Source organism: Chelonoidis abingdonii, chromosome 1 (genome assembly GCF_003597395.2).
Source record: "Chelonoidis abingdonii isolate Lonesome George chromosome 1, CheloAbing_2.0, whole genome shotgun sequence".
NCBI lineage: Eukaryota > Metazoa > Chordata > Testudines > Testudinidae > Chelonoidis > Chelonoidis abingdonii.
Genome location: NC_133769.1, coordinates 325,688,421 through 325,706,551, shown reverse-complemented (window position 1 = coordinate 325,706,551; position 18,131 = coordinate 325,688,421). Strand labels below are relative to the sequence as shown.

Genomic DNA, 18,131 nt, shown 5'->3' with positions numbered 1-18,131 from the left:
CTCCCCCCTCCCTGAGACCCCACCCTGAGGCACCCCCCGCAGCAGTTCTCCCCTTCCGCCCTGAGGCGCCCCCCTTGCGGCAGCTCCCCACCCTACACCCTGAGGCACTTCCCTCCGCCCCAGCTCACCCCTGCTCCGTGCACGAGCATCCCAAGCATGCTGTCACTGCTTCACTTCTCCCGCCTCCCAGGCTTGCGGTGCCAATCAGCTTAGGTGCCACAAGCCTGGGAGGTGAGAGAAGTGAAGCAACCACGGTGTGCTTGGGGAGGAGGTGGGCCAGGGGTGAGCTGGAGCAGGGAGTTGTCCTGCATGCTGCCCCCCCCTTACTTGCTGCAGGCGGCCCCCGCCGCACTCCTCTGCCCCAGCGCTCTCCGCCTAAATGCCGGTGGCGACGGGACAGCCAAAGATCCAGCTGCCACGGTCGCTGCCAAAGAAAATGGCACCTCCCAAATGCCAGCGCCCTAGGCGACCGCCTAGGCCGCCTAAATGGTTGCACCGGCCCTGGGGTGGACTGAGATTTCTGAATGAAGTGATTGCCTGCATCTCTGTTCCAGGACTAATATATTTGTAAATAGAGCAAGTTACTTTACAGTTATGTCTACACTTAAACCACTGCAGTGGCCCAGCTGCAGCGCTGCGGCTGTGCTGTTGAAGCGCTTCAGTGTAGACACTCACTACAGTGATGGGAGGGTGTCATAGGCACTGACTCCATGGGTGCTCCGGGGTTGGAACACCCATGGGGAAAAATTAGTGGGTGCGCCGCACCTACCAGCAGCCAAGCTCCCCCGCATTTCCTCCCCTCCCCCTCCTAACCTCCTCCTTCCCTGAGCACGCTGCATCCCCGCTCCTCCTCCCTCCCTCTCTCCCTCCCTATGCCCTCCCTCCCAGTGCTTCCCGCACCCCCGCTGCCTAACAGCTGTTTGACAGTGCTTAGGATTTTCCGTGAAGGAGGAGCAGGGACGTGGCGTGCGCAGGAGAGGAGGCGGAGAAGAGGTAGGGCAGGGGCAGGGACTTGGGGGAAGGAATTGGAATGTGGGTGGGAAGGGGGCGGAGACTTTGAGGAAGGGGTGGAATGGGGGAGGGGCAAAGGCGGTGCAGGGGGCAGGAAGAAGCAGTGCAGGAGTGGGGCCTGGGCAGGGGGATCGAGCAGCCACCAGGCAGAGGGGAAGTCGGTGCCTATGGAGGGTGTGAAGTTATCCCAGGGGTGTAACTGGGGACAGTGGGACTGCTGTGCCCCCTTAATTCACTAATCTGGGTTGTCTCAATGCCTTACTGGTGACAAGCAGCAAACCCCTCTAGGTGCTGATACCACTCAATATAACCACATTTTTGGAGCCCCACACCCAACCAGATTGTATGAATGCTCTCAGAGACATTCATGAATCACACAGAAAAAAGCACGCGCCAAATCATCCCAGCTCTCAGCCTTGTACCACTGGAATATACCATCTTGCACTGCTCAAGACCCTTTCTTGAGCAATGCAGGCTTATTAATTTTTTTCATCACTTCATCAATGGAAAGTGGACATAACACCAGCATTTGTAACCTGAGCAGATTTATCAAACACTTCAGTCAAACTGACTGGTAAGAATAAAAATTAGAATAAGTTTACTGATTATAAAAGATGGATTTTAAGTGATTATAAGTGATAGGCAAAATTCAGAATAGTTACCAAAGGAAGATAAAAGATAAGCACTCAGTCTAAATTCTCAATCTTAATAGACTAGTCAATATCTGGACTAAGCAGTTTTTCTCACCCCACTGGATACTGCGTATTAGTTACAGCCTTCATATGCAGCCTCTCTCTGTTAGCCTGGGGAACCAGTCTCCTCAGCTCCAGCATTCTCGTTGCCTTCAGCGTAGGTGGGGGAAAAGACAGAACAAACCATGTGGCCTTTGTCCTCTATTTTATATCCTCATTCCATGTGCTTGGAGAGCACAAGTCCAGGCATGTTAGGTGGGCATTGCTGAGTCACCAGGCAAGGCTGAGCAAGTCCCCTGCTGTGGTCTTGTGCAAGTGAGTCATTAAATTGTAACTCCCTTGCTGGACAATGGCTGCTGATGGTTGTTCGACCCCCGTCTGGGCATTGGTTAGCTCCCTTGTTGTTTCTGGGGAGCTAATATCTGGGCGATTCCCCAACTCACAGTATATTTTAGTGACAACCACACAGCACAATCTCATGATTTCATATGCACTGATATACATATTTAGATAGAACAATGGCTTTCAGCAGATCATAACTTTTCCCATGATACCTTACATGGCATGCTTTATATGAAATATCACAAGTATATAAAAATGATTATATGGGGGGGGGTGTTAAAGGGCAGTCCCCTAAGTTATAGAGTGTCACAGAGGAGTTCTCCCATCACTGTAGTTAATCCACTTCCCTGAGAGGCAGTAGGTAGGTCGACAGAATTCTTCCATCAGTTTAGCGCTGTCTACACCAGGGAGTAGGTTGGCTTAACTGCATCTCTCAGAGTTGTGTTTTTCACACCTCTGAGCATCGTAGCTGGGTTGACCTAACTTTTTAGTGTAGACCTGGCCTTAGAATATACCCAGAATCTATATCACTGATTTCTGCTCTGCTGGGAAAGCTGCTCTGCAAGGTCCTTACATCCGCTACCACTTGGCAGATGGGTGAGACTGGTGTCAGACTAGGACAGTAGTATCAGAAGAGGGCATTAGGATTGAGTTGTGTTCATTAATCATAAAGTAGTGGCATTCTGTTCCAGCCTTCGTACCCAGCCTTCAGATACTGCCACCTCTTGGGTTTCCCTTTCTGTCAATTTTACCAAAATCAAAAGACTTACTGATGCTGGGTACTAGAGTTTGACCTGAATCCTTACATCATCCTGGGTCATGATCATAGTCCTCACTTCATTCTTGGCCCAAGTTGTTGGTCAATCCATCACAGATATGTCTGGCACAAGAGCATCACAATCTGCCAGAAAATAAATGATTGTGGTTGATAAGGGTTGTGTTGCCTACACCTTCCAGGCTATTAATACTGCCCCAGAACATCCTGGTGATGTAACATTGCCCTGTTGATACAGAGTGTGGAGTGGGGAGCATAACGTGCAGGCACAGAGCGCTCCTTGTTACGTTTGGTGCACTGCATTATGGGATTGGTGCACTGCATTGTGGGATTGCCTACCACAAATCAAAATGGAAGTTAAGAGAATGTACTAATCTGACTAAGCTGGCACTAGTCATGCTTCCCATCCCTATCAGGAAGCTAGCACACTACCAAGAGCTGAGACTGACACTAGCCCCAAGCAAGACTGTCAATTTTGCCAAAACAGTCAATTCTGCGTCCAGTTCTGTTCAATATCTTCATCAATGATTTAGATAATCGCATAGAGAGTACACTTATAAAGTCGGTGGATGATACCAAGCTGAGAGGGGTTGTAAGTGCTTTGGAGGATAGGATTAACATTCAAAATGATCTGAACAAACTGGAGAAATGGTCTGAAGTAAATAGGATGAAATTCAATAAGGACAAATGCAAAGTACTCCACTTAGGAAGGAACAATCAGTTGCACACATACAAAATGAAAAATGACTGTCTAGGAATGAGTACCGTGGAAAAGGATCTGGGGGTCATAGTGGATCACAAGCTAAATATGAGTCAACCGTGTAACACTGTTGCCAAAAAAAAAACAACAAGTATCATTCTAGGATGTATTAGCAGCAGAGTTGTAAGCAAGACAGAAGAAGTAATTCTTCCACTCTACTCAGCGCTGATTAGGCCTCAGCTGGAGTATTGTGTCCAGTTCTGGGTGCCACATTTCAGGAAAGATGTGGACAAATTGGAGAAAGTCCAGAGGAGAGCAACAAAAATGATTAAAAGTCTAGAAAACATAACCAATGAGGGAAGACTGAAAAAACTGGGTGTGTTTAGTCTGGAGAAGATAAGACTGAGGGGAGTGGACATGGTAATAGTTTTCAAGGACATAAAAAGTTGTTATGAGGAGGAGAGAGAAAAATTGTTCTTGTTAACCTCTGAGGACAGGACAAGAAGTAATGGGCTTAAATTCCAGCAAGAGTGGTTTAGGTTGGACGTTTGGAAAAACTTCCTTTCAGGGTGGTTAAGTCCTGCAATAAATTGCTCAGGGATGTTGTGGAATCTCCATCATTGGAGATTTTTAAGAGCAGATTAGAGAAACACCTGTCACGAATGGTGTAGATAATACTTAATCCTGCCATGAGGACAGGGGACTGGACTAGATGACCTCTTGAGGTCTGTTCCAGTCCTGCGATTCTATGAATTAATTTCAGTTCCAATAACCTATGTTAACCCTTGTGTATGTGTGAATACAACCTAGGTTTCATCTTGAAGAGAATTGGACACTGAATTTGAGCATCTTTTTGGCCAGGTGTAGACTGGTGCTTAATTGTTCGATAGCTTCATGTTTGTGTTCTCAGCACCAAAATAATTTGACTAACTTCTCCTCAGTCCTGGTAATGTGGTTATCATGAGCAACCTTCACAGCTCTTGCTGATGTGTTCTCTTGTGTTAGGAGGAATGACACTCACGGTGACAGTAAGTGATAACAAGAAATCTCAGTAATGCACAAATGAGTTCATCCTCTCACAACTTCAAACCCACACATGATTACTGACAACGGCATTTCAATGCAGTATGATCACCTGCATGATGGAGAAAAACAGCTTGCCATATGGATTGCTGCTCCATCACATACCTTTGCAAGTATATTCACACACATGAGTCACAGTAGACAAGAATCATTAGTGTTTGACCAAATGTAAGCTCTACTCAGAGGTGAAAGTAAGCCAGTACGGCCCGGTGTGGCGTACTGGCAAGAGCCAGTATGCCGTGGTGGACTGGACTGGCTTCCGCGGTGGTGATTTAATGGCCTGGTGCTCCAGCCACTGTGGGGAGCCCCGGGCCCTTTAAAGTGCCACTGGAGCTCCGGCAGCCGGGCTCAGGCAGGGATTTAAGGGGCCTGGGGCTCCTGCCGCTGTGGGGAGCCCCGGGCCCTTTAAAGCGCCACCAGAGCTCCGGCAGCCGGGCTCGGGCAGGGATTTAAAGGGCCCAGTGCTCCGGGAGCTGCGGGGAGCCCTGGGCCCTTTAAATCCCCACCGGAGCTCTGGCAGCCAGGCTCCTGTGGTGATTTAAAGGGCCCAGAGCTGCATGGCAGCCGGAGCCCCGGGCCCTTTAATTCGCCCCTGAGCCCCGGGGCTCCCAGCCGTCTCTGCGGCTGGGAGCTCTGGGGTGATTTAAAGGCCCTCGGGCTCCCAGCCACAGCTGGAGCCCCAGGGCCTTTGAATCTTGAAAGGCCCTGCCTCTTCCAGTTGAGGCCTCGCCTCTTCCGGTTGAGGCTACACCCCCTCTCAGGACTCTGGCGTACTGATAAGTCCTTTAAGTTACCTTCACCTCTGGCTCTACTCGAGTGTGCATCAGTGATTATTTTGTTACGTGCTACATCTTGGGAAACATAAACTGGTTCCTGCTTATAGGGGTCTGAGCCTGTGGTAATATCTCCTGTCCCAGATCTGGACTTTAGCGTCCAAAATCTGGGGGCTTACCTGAAACTCCCCCAAGCTCACTACCAGCTTGGATATTCTCGCTGCCACCAGGTCAGGAATTATAGGGCCTGACCCCCCCTTTCTTCTCTCTGGTGTCCCCCCACCCTCCCTTGGTCTGTGAACACCTCAGACGTCCAAAATTCCCTTCGGGATGGTTTTTAAAACAGGGGAAGGATACACCCCTTACCCCCTCCTCTCCCAGGTGTCTCTTGGTCTAGCCGCGAGTATCAAGAAACCGGTTTTTTCTGCTTCCCAGAGATAAGCGTTCTACCGTTACCCTCAGGGACATTGAGATGCAATTACCAACAGCTGGCCTGCCTTTCCCGTGCTGCCTTCCCAGTGAGGGAGACAGGTACCTGATACAGAGATTTCAATTTCTCTGCCCTACTAAGAAAAGAACCTTCCAACCAAGTTTTGTACAAAGAAAGCTTCTATATAGAAAAGAGACAAATACAGACTAATAACTTGCATAACATTTATACAGGCTCCTACTTAGAAAATCTGGAATTAACCCAGTTTGATTTTAAAAATAGCCAATTTAATAGACTGCAATCACACACAGAGTAAGTACAAAGCAAGCATATCATAGGCCGATTTTACTTTGTTTCCGTCTTGTACTCACTATTCCCTTACGTAGAATGAGAGGAGATTGGATCAGAAAGGTGCTTGTTCCTCACAAAGCGAGGAAGCAACAAAGACCCAGCCCTCCACATCTGTTCATACCACACAAAGCTCCTCATAGCCGAATCACTTTGTTTTCCTTTGTACTTCCAGACTTTTGGTATAATATTGGAGATAAGAAGGAGTTAGGAGGAAACCTTGTTTACTCACAGCCGAGAAAACAAAAAAGACCCCGAGTATACAAATTCCCGCCCCTCTTTAAACAATCCAGTTCTCTGATTGGTCCTCTGGTCAGGTGTTTGGTTACCCTTTCCAGGTAAAAGAACTTAACCCTTACCTTACCTATCTACTTATGACAGAGCCACATAGGAATTATTTTCAATTATATTTGATTGAAAATACATTATGGAAATATGTTGGAGAGCCTGTATCAAGGGCTCTTACTCTCCTAGGGTGGCATTACATATTGTCTTGTGTAACCTAGCAGCATGAACATCATCATGTGAAAATAACTATTCTTGGCTTCCATGTTCCATGCAGGAAATTCATTTGCTTTCAACTAGAAAAATTGTTTGTCCTTTTCAGAGCTGCAGATGAGGCAAGATTCAGTAAGCATGCAAAGGACCCAGTTCTGCTGCCGTTACTGTCACTAATGGGGCTACTCACAGAAGTAAGAGCTGTAGGATCAGGCCCAGATCCAGATCATATAGTGCTGTAAAATAATTTCAGAAAATTCTAAGGAAAATCAACAATCTCACTAGTGCCTAATGCCTAAACTAGGCAGGGGAGATTGGTGGCTTGCCTCACCACCCTCTCCCCAACCTGATGGTGTGCTCACCCTCTACCGTCATTCATTGCCTTTTCCCATTTGTCAGCAATGAGAAGTAGAAGTATTTAATAGCTAGCAAAATCTCCCTAACTTAGTTCAGAGAGGCAGTCTTCTCTAGTAGGTAGGAACACAGCCTAGGAGTCAAGCAACCCACTTTCTGTTCCTGGTTCTGCTAAAAGTGTTATGTGTGGAAGTGAGCAAGCCATTTCACTTTTCAGTATCACCATTTCCCCATCCTTAAGAGGGACAGTAACGCTTATCCCCCTCTGTAAAGTGCCTCGAGATGTACAGATGAAAAACACTACACAAGGGCCAGGTATCATTGGTTTCAGTACTCTGATGTTGCCCCATACATGATTCTCTTCTGGTGTTTGTTCTGACAGCATTCTGAATGAGTTAAGGGAGTCGACGGCCAAAACTGAGGCTTCATTTCGTCGTGCCCGGACTTCGCTGGGATGCTCCAGATTGCAAGCTGCCTCTCCAGTTTCCCTCAGGAGCTTTTCAGAAGAAGCACAAGAAGAAAGCTCTTGTCTTCCAGAATGGCTGGTGAAAGAGTTACTAAAAGGGCAGCAGAGGAGTCACTCAGTAGGACTCCTGGAGAATATATTGGAGCATGAAGGCTTTCAGCATCATGTTGACTTTTCCAAGAGTCTGAGGAAAGGAAAGGTATTGTCAATGCTCTCCAGTTTGTGTCTCCTGTGGTATGCCCCCTTTGCAAATAGGATTTGCCGCAGGAGAGGAGCCAGAAAGCCAGAACCCTGGTTTTCAATGTGAATGTAATGATCTTAAGAATTTTACAATGTAATGTGCGTTTAAAAAAAACCCTAAAAAGTCTGTTTAGGAATATGCTTGCCTTTTGATGCACCGAGTTTATGACTAAATCCCTGCACAGTGACAGGGATGCATACTCCGATGCAACCCAGCTGAAAATTTATCTGAACATCTAAGCAATTAGAGCATCATAAAGCCCTGGATGCTGGCTCTGCAGTAGGCTGATCTGATGCAGAAACCAATTTTTTTTTTTAAAAAAATCTACATACAAAAAGCAACCCTCCAGTTTTATGGTGCGAGTTGCCCAATGTAGGGATTGCTGCTCAGGTACCTGAATTACCTGAATGCACTCCTTTAATCAAGACCATCAGCCTGCAAGTCTCGAAAGAGTGACTGAGTGTGGGCTTGGGAGGATGATACTCAGCTGCACCAACCCTCCACTTAGCTAGTCTAAAAAGGAATGTGGTGAGTTGGGGTGGAATATGAGTCGCTGAGTAAGGGCTTGTCCACACTTGAAACACTAGAGCAGAGCAACTTCAGTGCTTCAGTGTGGACACTGCCTATGCTGATGGGAGAGGTTCTCTCATTGACATAAGTATCCCACCACCCTGAGAGGTGGTAATTAGGCTGATGGGAGAATTCTTTCATTGACCTAGCGCTGTCTACACAAGGACTTACATCGGCTTAACTATGCCACTCAGAGGTTTGTGTTTTCACACTCCTGAGTGACGCGGTTATGTGGATGTAACTTTCTAGTACAGACCAGGGCTAAGGACTGCAGGCTTTAGATCAAGAAAAGGAAAAGTAGGTATGTGTCACATTCTGGGGTGCAATCCAAACCAGTGAAGAGTTGTCACCTCTCATCCTGTAACACTTAAGTGCCTTAAAGCTTTGCTATTGTAGCAATTTGCCTGGCACACCCACAGTCAGCAGCAAGCATGCACTCTATGTCTATGTATTGGGCAGCTCTGGTCAAATGTTTTGGATCCAGGAGTCTGCTTGCAATACCACCGTACCACTTCTACTGGTCTCCACCAGCCTTGGTTGACAACTGGTAAGGTGACTCCATGCTCTCCCTAGCCCCAGAATTTCCCTGAAACATGTGTTCTGAAATGTCCATTTCTGTCCTGGGACAATTAGAGGAATGTTAAGGTTTGTTGCTCCGTTAAAGAGTCAATATCCAACAGTTTGTTACTTTCACTGAAGTTACCAAACAGTTTGGTTCAAACATAGCACTGGATTGGTTCAGATTAAAAATAAAACAAGTTTATTTAATTTCAAAGAGAGAGGTTTTAAGTGAGTATGTGTGTAAGGATTAAAGTCAGAAATGGTTACAAGAAAAATAAAGCTCAATCACTTTCTAGTAACTAAAACTTAACAGTCTAGACTTGGTTCAAGATAAAATCCCCACCACGTTTCCATCAAGATGGCTGACCAAACTCCTGAGTCAGGATCTATCCCCCAAAGTCAAAGGGCTGATAACTTTGTCATCTTAGGTAAAAGATAGATAACTTGGAGTTCTGTACCCCTCTTGTTTATAGTCCAATGAATGTTTGAAATGGATTCTTCTGAAGATTACCTCCAGATAAGTCTATTTCTAGCTGTGGGGTAGGCAACATGAAGTTTGTCTTGAAGAGTTTACATCTTCTCCCACTGGAGTTGGTTGCTAAAATGCAAATTATTTAGTTTCTGCCTCCTCCGATGCAGCGGAATGACCATTAAACACATGATAGTCAATCTTTTCCCTGCTGTGATAGCATGAGGTTTGCCTCCACCAGCTGTTTGCTTGATGGGTCTGTTTATGTAATATGTAAATACATTCTTATGGTCTGTCAAAGTATTTTGGAAGTATGATTTGCTTGGTGGGCAAATCACATTCCTTTGTCTAGGGTGGGATAACTCTTCTTTGGCTGGCAAACACGTTTCAAGAATTATAATTTCAGTTTATGTTCATTGCTTGGCATCAGTTCTTTGCACCTATATAATGCAATAGAGATGGTCTGACCGCTTCAATAGTCTCCTCAATAGACCATCCACGTGTCCTTGATCATTTACCCGAGAAACCCATCAAAGAGGATCTTGACTTCCCTCCATCAGTTGAGGAAGTTATGAAAGCCATTAAACTCTGGCAAAGCATCCAGAAAAGATAGTATTCCAGCAGAATTGTATAAAGTAGCAGGCCCAAAGGTTATTGAGGTGTTTCATGATATCCTGAGGAGCATTTGGGAGGAAAAAAGAAATGCCACAAGACTTCAAAGATGCTATTATTGTGTCACTGTTCAAAAACAAAGGTAGCAAAGCTGACTGTGGAAATGACAGAGCTATTGCTCTCCTCTGTACAGCAGGGAAAATACTAGCTTGCCCTCTGCTGATCAGACTCATTGCAAACATATATGAGGAGAATCTGCCAGAAGCGAAGTGTGGTTTCAGACCATGTCATCGTGCCTTGGACATGATCATTGTCGGAGGGCAGGTCCAGGAAAAATGTTTAGAGCAGAACACAGACCTTCATGCAGTTTTCATTGATTTGACCAAAGCTTTAGATATGCTCAACAGAGAGGGTTTACAGGCTATTCTACATAAACTGGGCTGCCCAAGAAGGTTCATATAAATCATCTATCTGTTCCATGACCACATGACAGTGCTTGTGCTCACCAGCAGTGACTTTTCTGATGCATTTGAAATTTCGAATGGAGTGAAGCAAGGCTGCGTACTTGCTCCAGTGCTGTTCAGTTTTCTCTTTGTCTGTGTCCTCAGCCATTCCACAAGGGACTTGGATCAAGGGATATATATCCAGTACCGACTCGATGGCTCCCTCTTTGATCTTCAAAGACTCAATGCTAAGACCAAGATGCTGGAGAGACTTCTCATCGAGGCACTTTTTGCAGATGACTGCGCCTTGATGGTCCATAGACATGACCACCTTCAGGTCATTATTGATAGTTTTTTTTGAAGCATCCCAGCTCTTTGGACTTACCGTCAATCTCACAAAGACAGAGGTCTTGTTCTAACCAGCACCTCATTCTAATGCCCCAGTGTCAGCCATCTTCATCTAAGGCACTCAGCTGAAAAACATGGATCAGTTCAAGTATTGGGCAGCACAATCTCGAGTGACAGTTCCCTTGATAAGGTAATTATCTCCAGAATCAGTAAAGTCAGCCAGGCCCTTGGCCAACACTGAACAAAAGTCCTTAACCAACACAACATTCGTCTCTTCACCAAATTGAAGATCTACAGTGCAGAGATTCTAACATCTCCCCTGTATGGATCTGAGACATAGACTCTTTATAGACATCACATTAAACAGCATGAGCAATTTCACATGTGCTCCCTCTGCTCAATAATAAGCATTCATTGGCAGGACAGAGTGACCAATATTAAGATCATTGAGCATAGGCGCTGACTCTGTGGGTGCTCCATGGCTTGAGCACCCACGAAAAAAATTAGTGGGTGCTTAGCACCCACTGGCAGCCAGCTTCCCCCTTTCTCCCCCCAGCACTTTCTGTCCACCAGTGGCCCTGCCGATCAACTCTTCCCCCTCCCTCCCAGTACCTCACACCCGCCACAGATCAGCTGTTCTGGGGAGTACAGGAGGCATTGGAGGGGAGGGGAGGGAGCGGGAATGGGGTGCACTCAGGGGAGGAGCAGAACTGGGCAGAAAGGGGCAGGAAGAGGCAAGGCAGGAGTGGGTGCTTGGGGGAAGGGGTCTGGTGGGGGCGGGACCTAGGTCAGAGCGGGGGTTTAGCACCCCTGGGGCCTGGAGAAAGCTGGGGCCTGTGTCCTTGAGAGAGCAAACACAACCAGCATTGAGGAAACGTTACAGAGAGCACAATTTAGGTGCACCAGACATGTTACTAGAATGGAAGAACTCCATCTCCCAAAATAGATCTTGTAGTTGAGTCAGGGCAAAAGAAAGAAGGATTGTCCATATAAGCACTTCAAAGATAATCTGAAGAGAAGTCTCCAGTGGGCTGGCATCAATCCTAAAGAACTTGAGCAAATGGCTCAGGACAGGACTTACTGGCAGTCTCTGATAAGATCAGCATGTAACAGGTTTGAGAGGGATCAACAACATCATCTCCAGGCTGCATGTGAAAGGTGCCACTAAGCTGCATCATCAGACATCCTAGATACAGACTTCCCATGCCCTCAGTGCGGCCAACTCAGTGCACCAAGGTTCGGACTTCGGAGTCAAATGTGTAGCCATAGATGAGAACTGCAACAATATCGTCGTCATCATCTGCAGTGGACTGCCAAAGTGCAATGGTATTAGTAACCAGTGGGTTATGAGCTTTCCGTTGATACCTTGCATGACACTTATCAGATACATTTCATGACATTTAAAGAATTGAAGTACATTAGAACTGATCAGGCCAACTGGAAATTCATTAGCAGATATCAGAGTGCCCCTTTCCCCCTGGGCTCTTCTTAATGTCACAGCAAGAAATATTAAAATGTTGTAAACATATTATGCAGAGAAAAGGGTAATTACAAGGGTGGATTAGTCAGACAAATTCTGCACTTGTATCCAAGTATGAAAAGCTGTTAACCTTACCATGAGAGGTGACATATGGGAGTGTCTGTGCAATGATATGTACCATTAAATACATGGGGAATTATCAGTGTGTTAAGGTTCTGAGCGTGGCCAGCGTTAACAAGATATTTACAGAAGCCTGAGGAGACTCAGTCTGAAGTACCCCTTCTCAAACCAACTGGCCTCTGGAGTTCTTATTAAATATTACATCCACTGAAACTGTGTGTGTGTGTGTGTGTATTTACATTCAAGAGCAGAATTTTCCCCTTAATATTTGTGTGGTGCTTTGAAGGTGTAAAGCTCAATATAAATGATAAGTATTATTACTCTTGCACGTTTATACAGTGGTAAAAGTATCATGTCTGTGGTAAATTGACATTGTATCTGTTAGATCAGTCATGATGCACTCTCACTTTGCCACAGATATTGTGGATAAGAAGGAACTTTATGCTAACCAGTTAGAGACTCCAGCCAGTGGGAGCCGTGACAGAAGGAGCCAAAGTAGGGAATGCTGCATTGGTGGGGGCCGGGACAGATAAAATGAGGTCCAGCCAGGGCCACTACTTCCCCCAGTATCCCTGCACCCAGAACTGTGCAGGGAAGACACCTCGCCCCATCTCTGGGGAAACTAGGATCCAGGTGGTGCCTTCACACCTCACCCCTACTCCACCATGTGGCCTTGTGCGGGGTGGGGTGGAACTGCAGGGAGGACCCAGCCAGATGCTCTGTCTAGTAGATGCAGAAGAAGACAAAGCAGAATTCAGAGACCTGTGTACAGTTTTGACAAGACTTTCCCTTCCCTTCCTCACACTCCCTTAACCTCAGCTACATTCCACACCTGCCCCTCTTACCACCACCTCCCCTGCCCAGTCCCCTTCACTCCACTGCTCTTCAGTGGCCCATCTCCCTTCAGTTTTCTTTCCAGGTAGCTGATCTCTTCCAAACTAAACTTACCTGCCCTCCAAAAATTGTGGAACTAACTTCAGGCTTGCTGCCATCACATTGTTTGCTCTGTTTGTGTGTTTCTAACCTCTCCCCTACCCTGCATCTGTTTTGTCCTGTAAACTCCTTGGGGCAGGGACTGTTTGCTACTCTGTTTGTACAGTGCCTAGCACAATGGGATCCTGTCCTTGGTTGGTCCTTAGGCACTGCCTTAATAATTATGATTAGCACCAAAGTGAAATGCAGCCTGATGCATTGTTTACCATTTCAATGAAGCCAACAATTGTAGTGTCTCACAGACTACAACTTTAAGACACATTGTTTATTCAATATATTATTGACGAATGCAGCTCAATGAATGTTTGAAACAATTGCTTGTCATTCTACTGAATAAATAACAACACCTAAAACACTTACAGTAAATATTGCCTCCTGGATTCAAAGGGATGCAGGGAAAAGGATAGATGGATGCTTTTTACTTTGTCGTCATAGAGGTATATAAAAAATAGATTTCATATTTGAGGGTCTGATGATGTGGTGGTTGAGGGTCTCCAGCAATGTGTTTGGCTTCAGTAGAAACTGAAAACAGTCAAGTGAAATTGAGTGCTCTCAATATTTTACAGGATCAGGCCTTTAGTCTGTCATGAGGTTTAGTTTAAAGATGATTTTGATAAAACAAAAAACGGGCCTGATCCTCTTCCAGTTACAGGCAATTACAAACCCCCTTTGTCTTCAGTTTGTGTAGGACTGAATTTTAATTCAGAGAATGTACAAGTGGGATTTTCTTTGCATTGATCCAACAATAATGTCTAAGAAAACAATCTGAGGGGAAAGAAGAAGTTGGTTTAACTTGTACCTTAGTAGAGATCCTCCTTTCCTTTCCTTTCCTTTCCTCTCGACTCCCTTTTAGACATGAGCACGCTCTGGCTTCGTATCAGTTGTGTATTCCATTGCATGCTGATGTGTCACTTTTGTGTCTTCACTAAATGTGTGGCTCTAATACAGTGTGTGTGTGTGTGTATATATATATATATATGTATATATATGTGTATATATATATATATATGTATATATATATATATTTTTTTTTTAACTCTTGTTTTCTCTCTTTATTTTGGAAAGATTGAACAACAAGTGACCCTTGAACAACTTCAGAAACTAAATACAGCTTTTCAGGTATGACTTTATCAGTGAAATCATATCTGTACATAGCCCTGATCACAAAAGGAAATGCCCAATTTATGCAAAACAATGTGTTGATTAGAAATAAACTTTTGTGGCAGGAACTATTTTTCTCTGTATAGCGGCGAGCCTGTTTTGGGTACCACTGTAATACAGGAATCATTTATAGAATGATGGTTGGTGCTTCAGATGTTTCATGTAATGTTATGTCTTGTGCTTTTTTGTAGTGTTGTTAATAGGTACATTGCATTGAGGTTTGTTTCTATATGTAGTCGTCACTCACACCCATGTTTGTTTCTCAGAACTGTGATGTGTCCTAGTTTGCTCTTTGGTAAAGAATATTTCAGGCTGAACATATGGATTTAATTGTTAACTTGACAAACTCTTCTTTTTTCTCTGAACTATATATGTTTTTTTTTTAATGCATATGTCTAGCAGAATGCCCAGAAGATTTGAACATTCTTTGTGGAACATGTCTTTATACAAAATAATACGATTTGCCTCATGCAAATATTTTCGGATCAGTGTTCTAAAATCAGGTTTTTTGGACTCTAAAACCCCAATATGTGGATCATTCCTTTATACCCAGTTTGTTCTGCAAAAGGACAAGCAGCAAAAGTGATCAGGGGCTGTACAGTACAGTTATTGCATTAAATGACAGTAATACAGTGAACTCCCAATGATTTCAAAGAACAATATACGAGAGAGCAGATCTACCAGTGGCCTGTACGTCAGTGTAGTTACACACAGTGCAAAAGCCTAATGGCAGACAACAGCACTGTTGCAATCTCCTTTACGCTGAAGTGACAGCAGTGTGAATTTCCTAGTGAGGGGCTGCTGTTTTGTAGGAGGAAGAAGGGAAATGGGAGCTGTGCTCAGGAACTGGAGCCGCCAACCACCATCAGGAGCTGTTGCAAGGAGAGAAGGCAGGAGCTAATAAAAGGAGAGGAATGTCTGAGGGGCAAGTAAACCTAACACCTAGGTAGCAGGAGAAGGAAGCTGGTGGCCAGACAGCATGTGCAAAGGGAGAGGAGGAGCAGGTACAAGGGAAATATGCAGTGGAGGTAGCATAATACTTTGTTTTTCTCCAAAGAGGATACTTGTTGCAATCCAATACCTAAATACTTCCCTAATGCTGCTATTGTCCTAGAAGTCCCAAGGTGGTGTTCTGCATGCAGGGCCGGCTCCAGGGTTTTTGCCGCCCCAAGTGGCGGCGGTGGGGGGAGGGAGTTGCGATCGTCAGCAGCTCCGCCGTGCCGCTTTCTTCTTCAGCAGCAATTCGGCAGCAGGTCCTTCCCTCCGAGAGGGACTGTCATAGCTTCCTACTTAGCGTTCATAAACTGAGAAGCTAGCATGAACCCTCTAAGCTTAATTACCAGCTTAGATCTAATATCGCTGCCACCAGCCAGGAATTTCCAGGGCCTGACTCCCTCTCTGGTCTCCCAAAACCTTCTCTGGGGGACCCCAAGACTCAGAGGCACCTGATTACACCAACAGGAAAATAACCTCTCCCCTTGTCTCCTCTTTATCTCATCCCCAGCTCCCCTCCCGGGTTATCCTGGGCGATACTGTACTTAAACTCCTTGAATGCAAAACAGAGAGGGCAATTTACCTTCCCCCTCCTTCTTCCCCTGAGGCTAAGCAGATTCAAACCTAGTCAAGCTAACACAAAGAGATTTCCCCCTCCTTTGTTCCTTAGCCTTAACCAGAGAAAACTCAAACAGTTTTAAAAAGAAGCTTTATATAAAAAAGAAAGAAAAAGACATAAAATATACTCTGTATCAAGGTGACAATAATACGATCAATTGCTTAAAAGAAAAAATGAATAAACAGCCTTATTCAAAAGAGATACAATTTAAACATTCCGCAACTACACACATGTAAAACAACCAAAAACAATAACAGCCTATTGTTTTTTCTACCTTTGTACTCTAACTTTGAAACTGAAGATTAGAAGCTTGAAGATAGAAAGACCCCTCTCATAGCTGAGAGCCAGACAAAAGACACAGACCCAAACATTCAGTCCCTGAGCTTTTAAAAAAAATCCGGTTTCCTGATTGGTCCTCTGGTCAGGTGTTTGGTTCCCTTTGTTAACCCTTTACAGATGAAAGAAACATTAACCCTTAGCTATCTATTTATGACAGGGACCGAGGGACCCGCTGCCGAATTGCCGCTGAAGAGCCCGACGTCACGTCCCTTCCCCTTTGCCGCTGCCAGCCCTGTCTGCATGACTGTGAATGGGTGGGGAAGTTTCTGTCAGAGAAGGGCTGATCAGGGTGCTAGCCTGGAACTTGAGAGATCTGAATTCAATTCGCTGCTCCATCTCAGACTTCTGGTGTGATTTTGGGGCAAGTTCCTTAGCCTCTCTGGGCCTCAGTTCCCATCTGCAAAAGTGGAGGTAATTGCACTTCCCTATTTCCCTGGGGTGTTGTTAGGATAAATACATTACAGGTGGTCTGATACTGTGGTGATGGAGCCATACCATTGATGAGATGAGCCAGATTATCAAAAAGCTTGAGAATCTCTGCAGTAACTAAAACAGCAGTTTTTTAAGTTGGCAAATTGCTTGTGAAGGAGTCAATGAGCCAACCTAAAATGAGATGAATGTGCTGACTAAGCCCCCTGCTAGCAGCTTCTTGAAATCTGTACAAATGTTGCAACCCTTTAGAGGACGTTTGATAAGCTGAGCAGTGCAGTCATCAGTTCCGGAAATGCAGTGACTCCTCCCATCTGGTTGAATTCAAGCCCTAGAAATAGCACTGAGAGGCATTAATATATGGTCTGAAATGAGCAAAACTCAATGCTCAGGCTCAAACTGACACTTACTTGCACTTCTAGCTAAGCATGTCCTACTAGCTCAGAGCTCCTGTGGTCCCACAGGGGATCAGGAAAAGGGAAGGGGGGTGGGAATAAAACAGGGCTATGTGGCTGGAGGGAGAAACAAACAGGGGTGACCCAGAAAAGTTGCCAGTGAGAGAGAAATGAGAAGGGTGGGGAGCGAAGGGCCCAATCCAACTGAAGTCCATGGGAGCTGTTGCAAGGTCTTTTATGTGATTTGGATTGGGCCCTGCAGGGAGGGAGAGGCAGAGAGGAAATAGGGAAAGGATGGGGAGTGAGATGAGGTGGGGGACTAGAGAAAAGAAAGGATGGGGAGCCAGGGAAGTGGCAGTGATAAGAGAGAGACATTAAAAAAATTAAAGGGAGAAAAAGAGACAAAAGACTATAGTGATGGAGAGGTTAAAAGGAGAGATGGAAAGAAAGAACAAGTAAAGAGAAAATAAAAAGCAGGAGGAATAATTCACCACTTTCAGGCTAGACTCTATTAATACATTTTTTTGCACTGATTTAGAGCCCGGTGGCGAGTGGGGAAATTGGGGCCAATTGTAGCCTGGGCCTGAGGGGCATATTTTCAGATTGATGGTGGGGAAAGAGATGTATTTGCTCAGTTCATGGACCTGAACATCATTGCAGGCTGGTAGATGGGACACTGACCACTGTTCCAAATTGCCCCATTGGCCATGGGGAGGATTGAACTTCTTCCTCACTTGTGGAATGTGACCCTGGTGGGTCTGGGGAGGCCAGGGCTGTTCACCCAGACATCTTGTGCCCCTCCCTTGGCCCTGGTAGCTTCGTCCAGCTCCCTGGCAGCATGAGTTCATTGGACTCTCCTCTGTCTCTGTCGGCCTCTGAGACCCAG

General features: G+C 45.5%; 1 protein-coding gene across 3 annotated transcripts in view; it reads left to right on the top strand.

The window, feature by feature from the left end:
• LOC116834099 (cilia- and flagella-associated protein 337-like) overlaps window positions 1-18,131 on the top strand; it is an 80,968-nt gene that overhangs the window by 6,182 nt on the left and 56,655 nt on the right. For all 3 annotated transcript variants that reach the window (XR_012655039.1, XM_032795974.2, XM_032795975.2), the window contains exons 2-3: window positions 7,389-7,671; window positions 14,375-14,428. Coding sequence is in view for 2 of the 3 variants with exons in the window: in XM_032795974.2 (XP_032651865.1) it covers window positions 7,389-7,671; window positions 14,375-14,428 (337 nt within the window). In the remaining variant the exon portion in view is untranslated. The remainder of the gene's footprint in view (window positions 1-7,388; window positions 7,672-14,374; window positions 14,429-18,131) is intronic.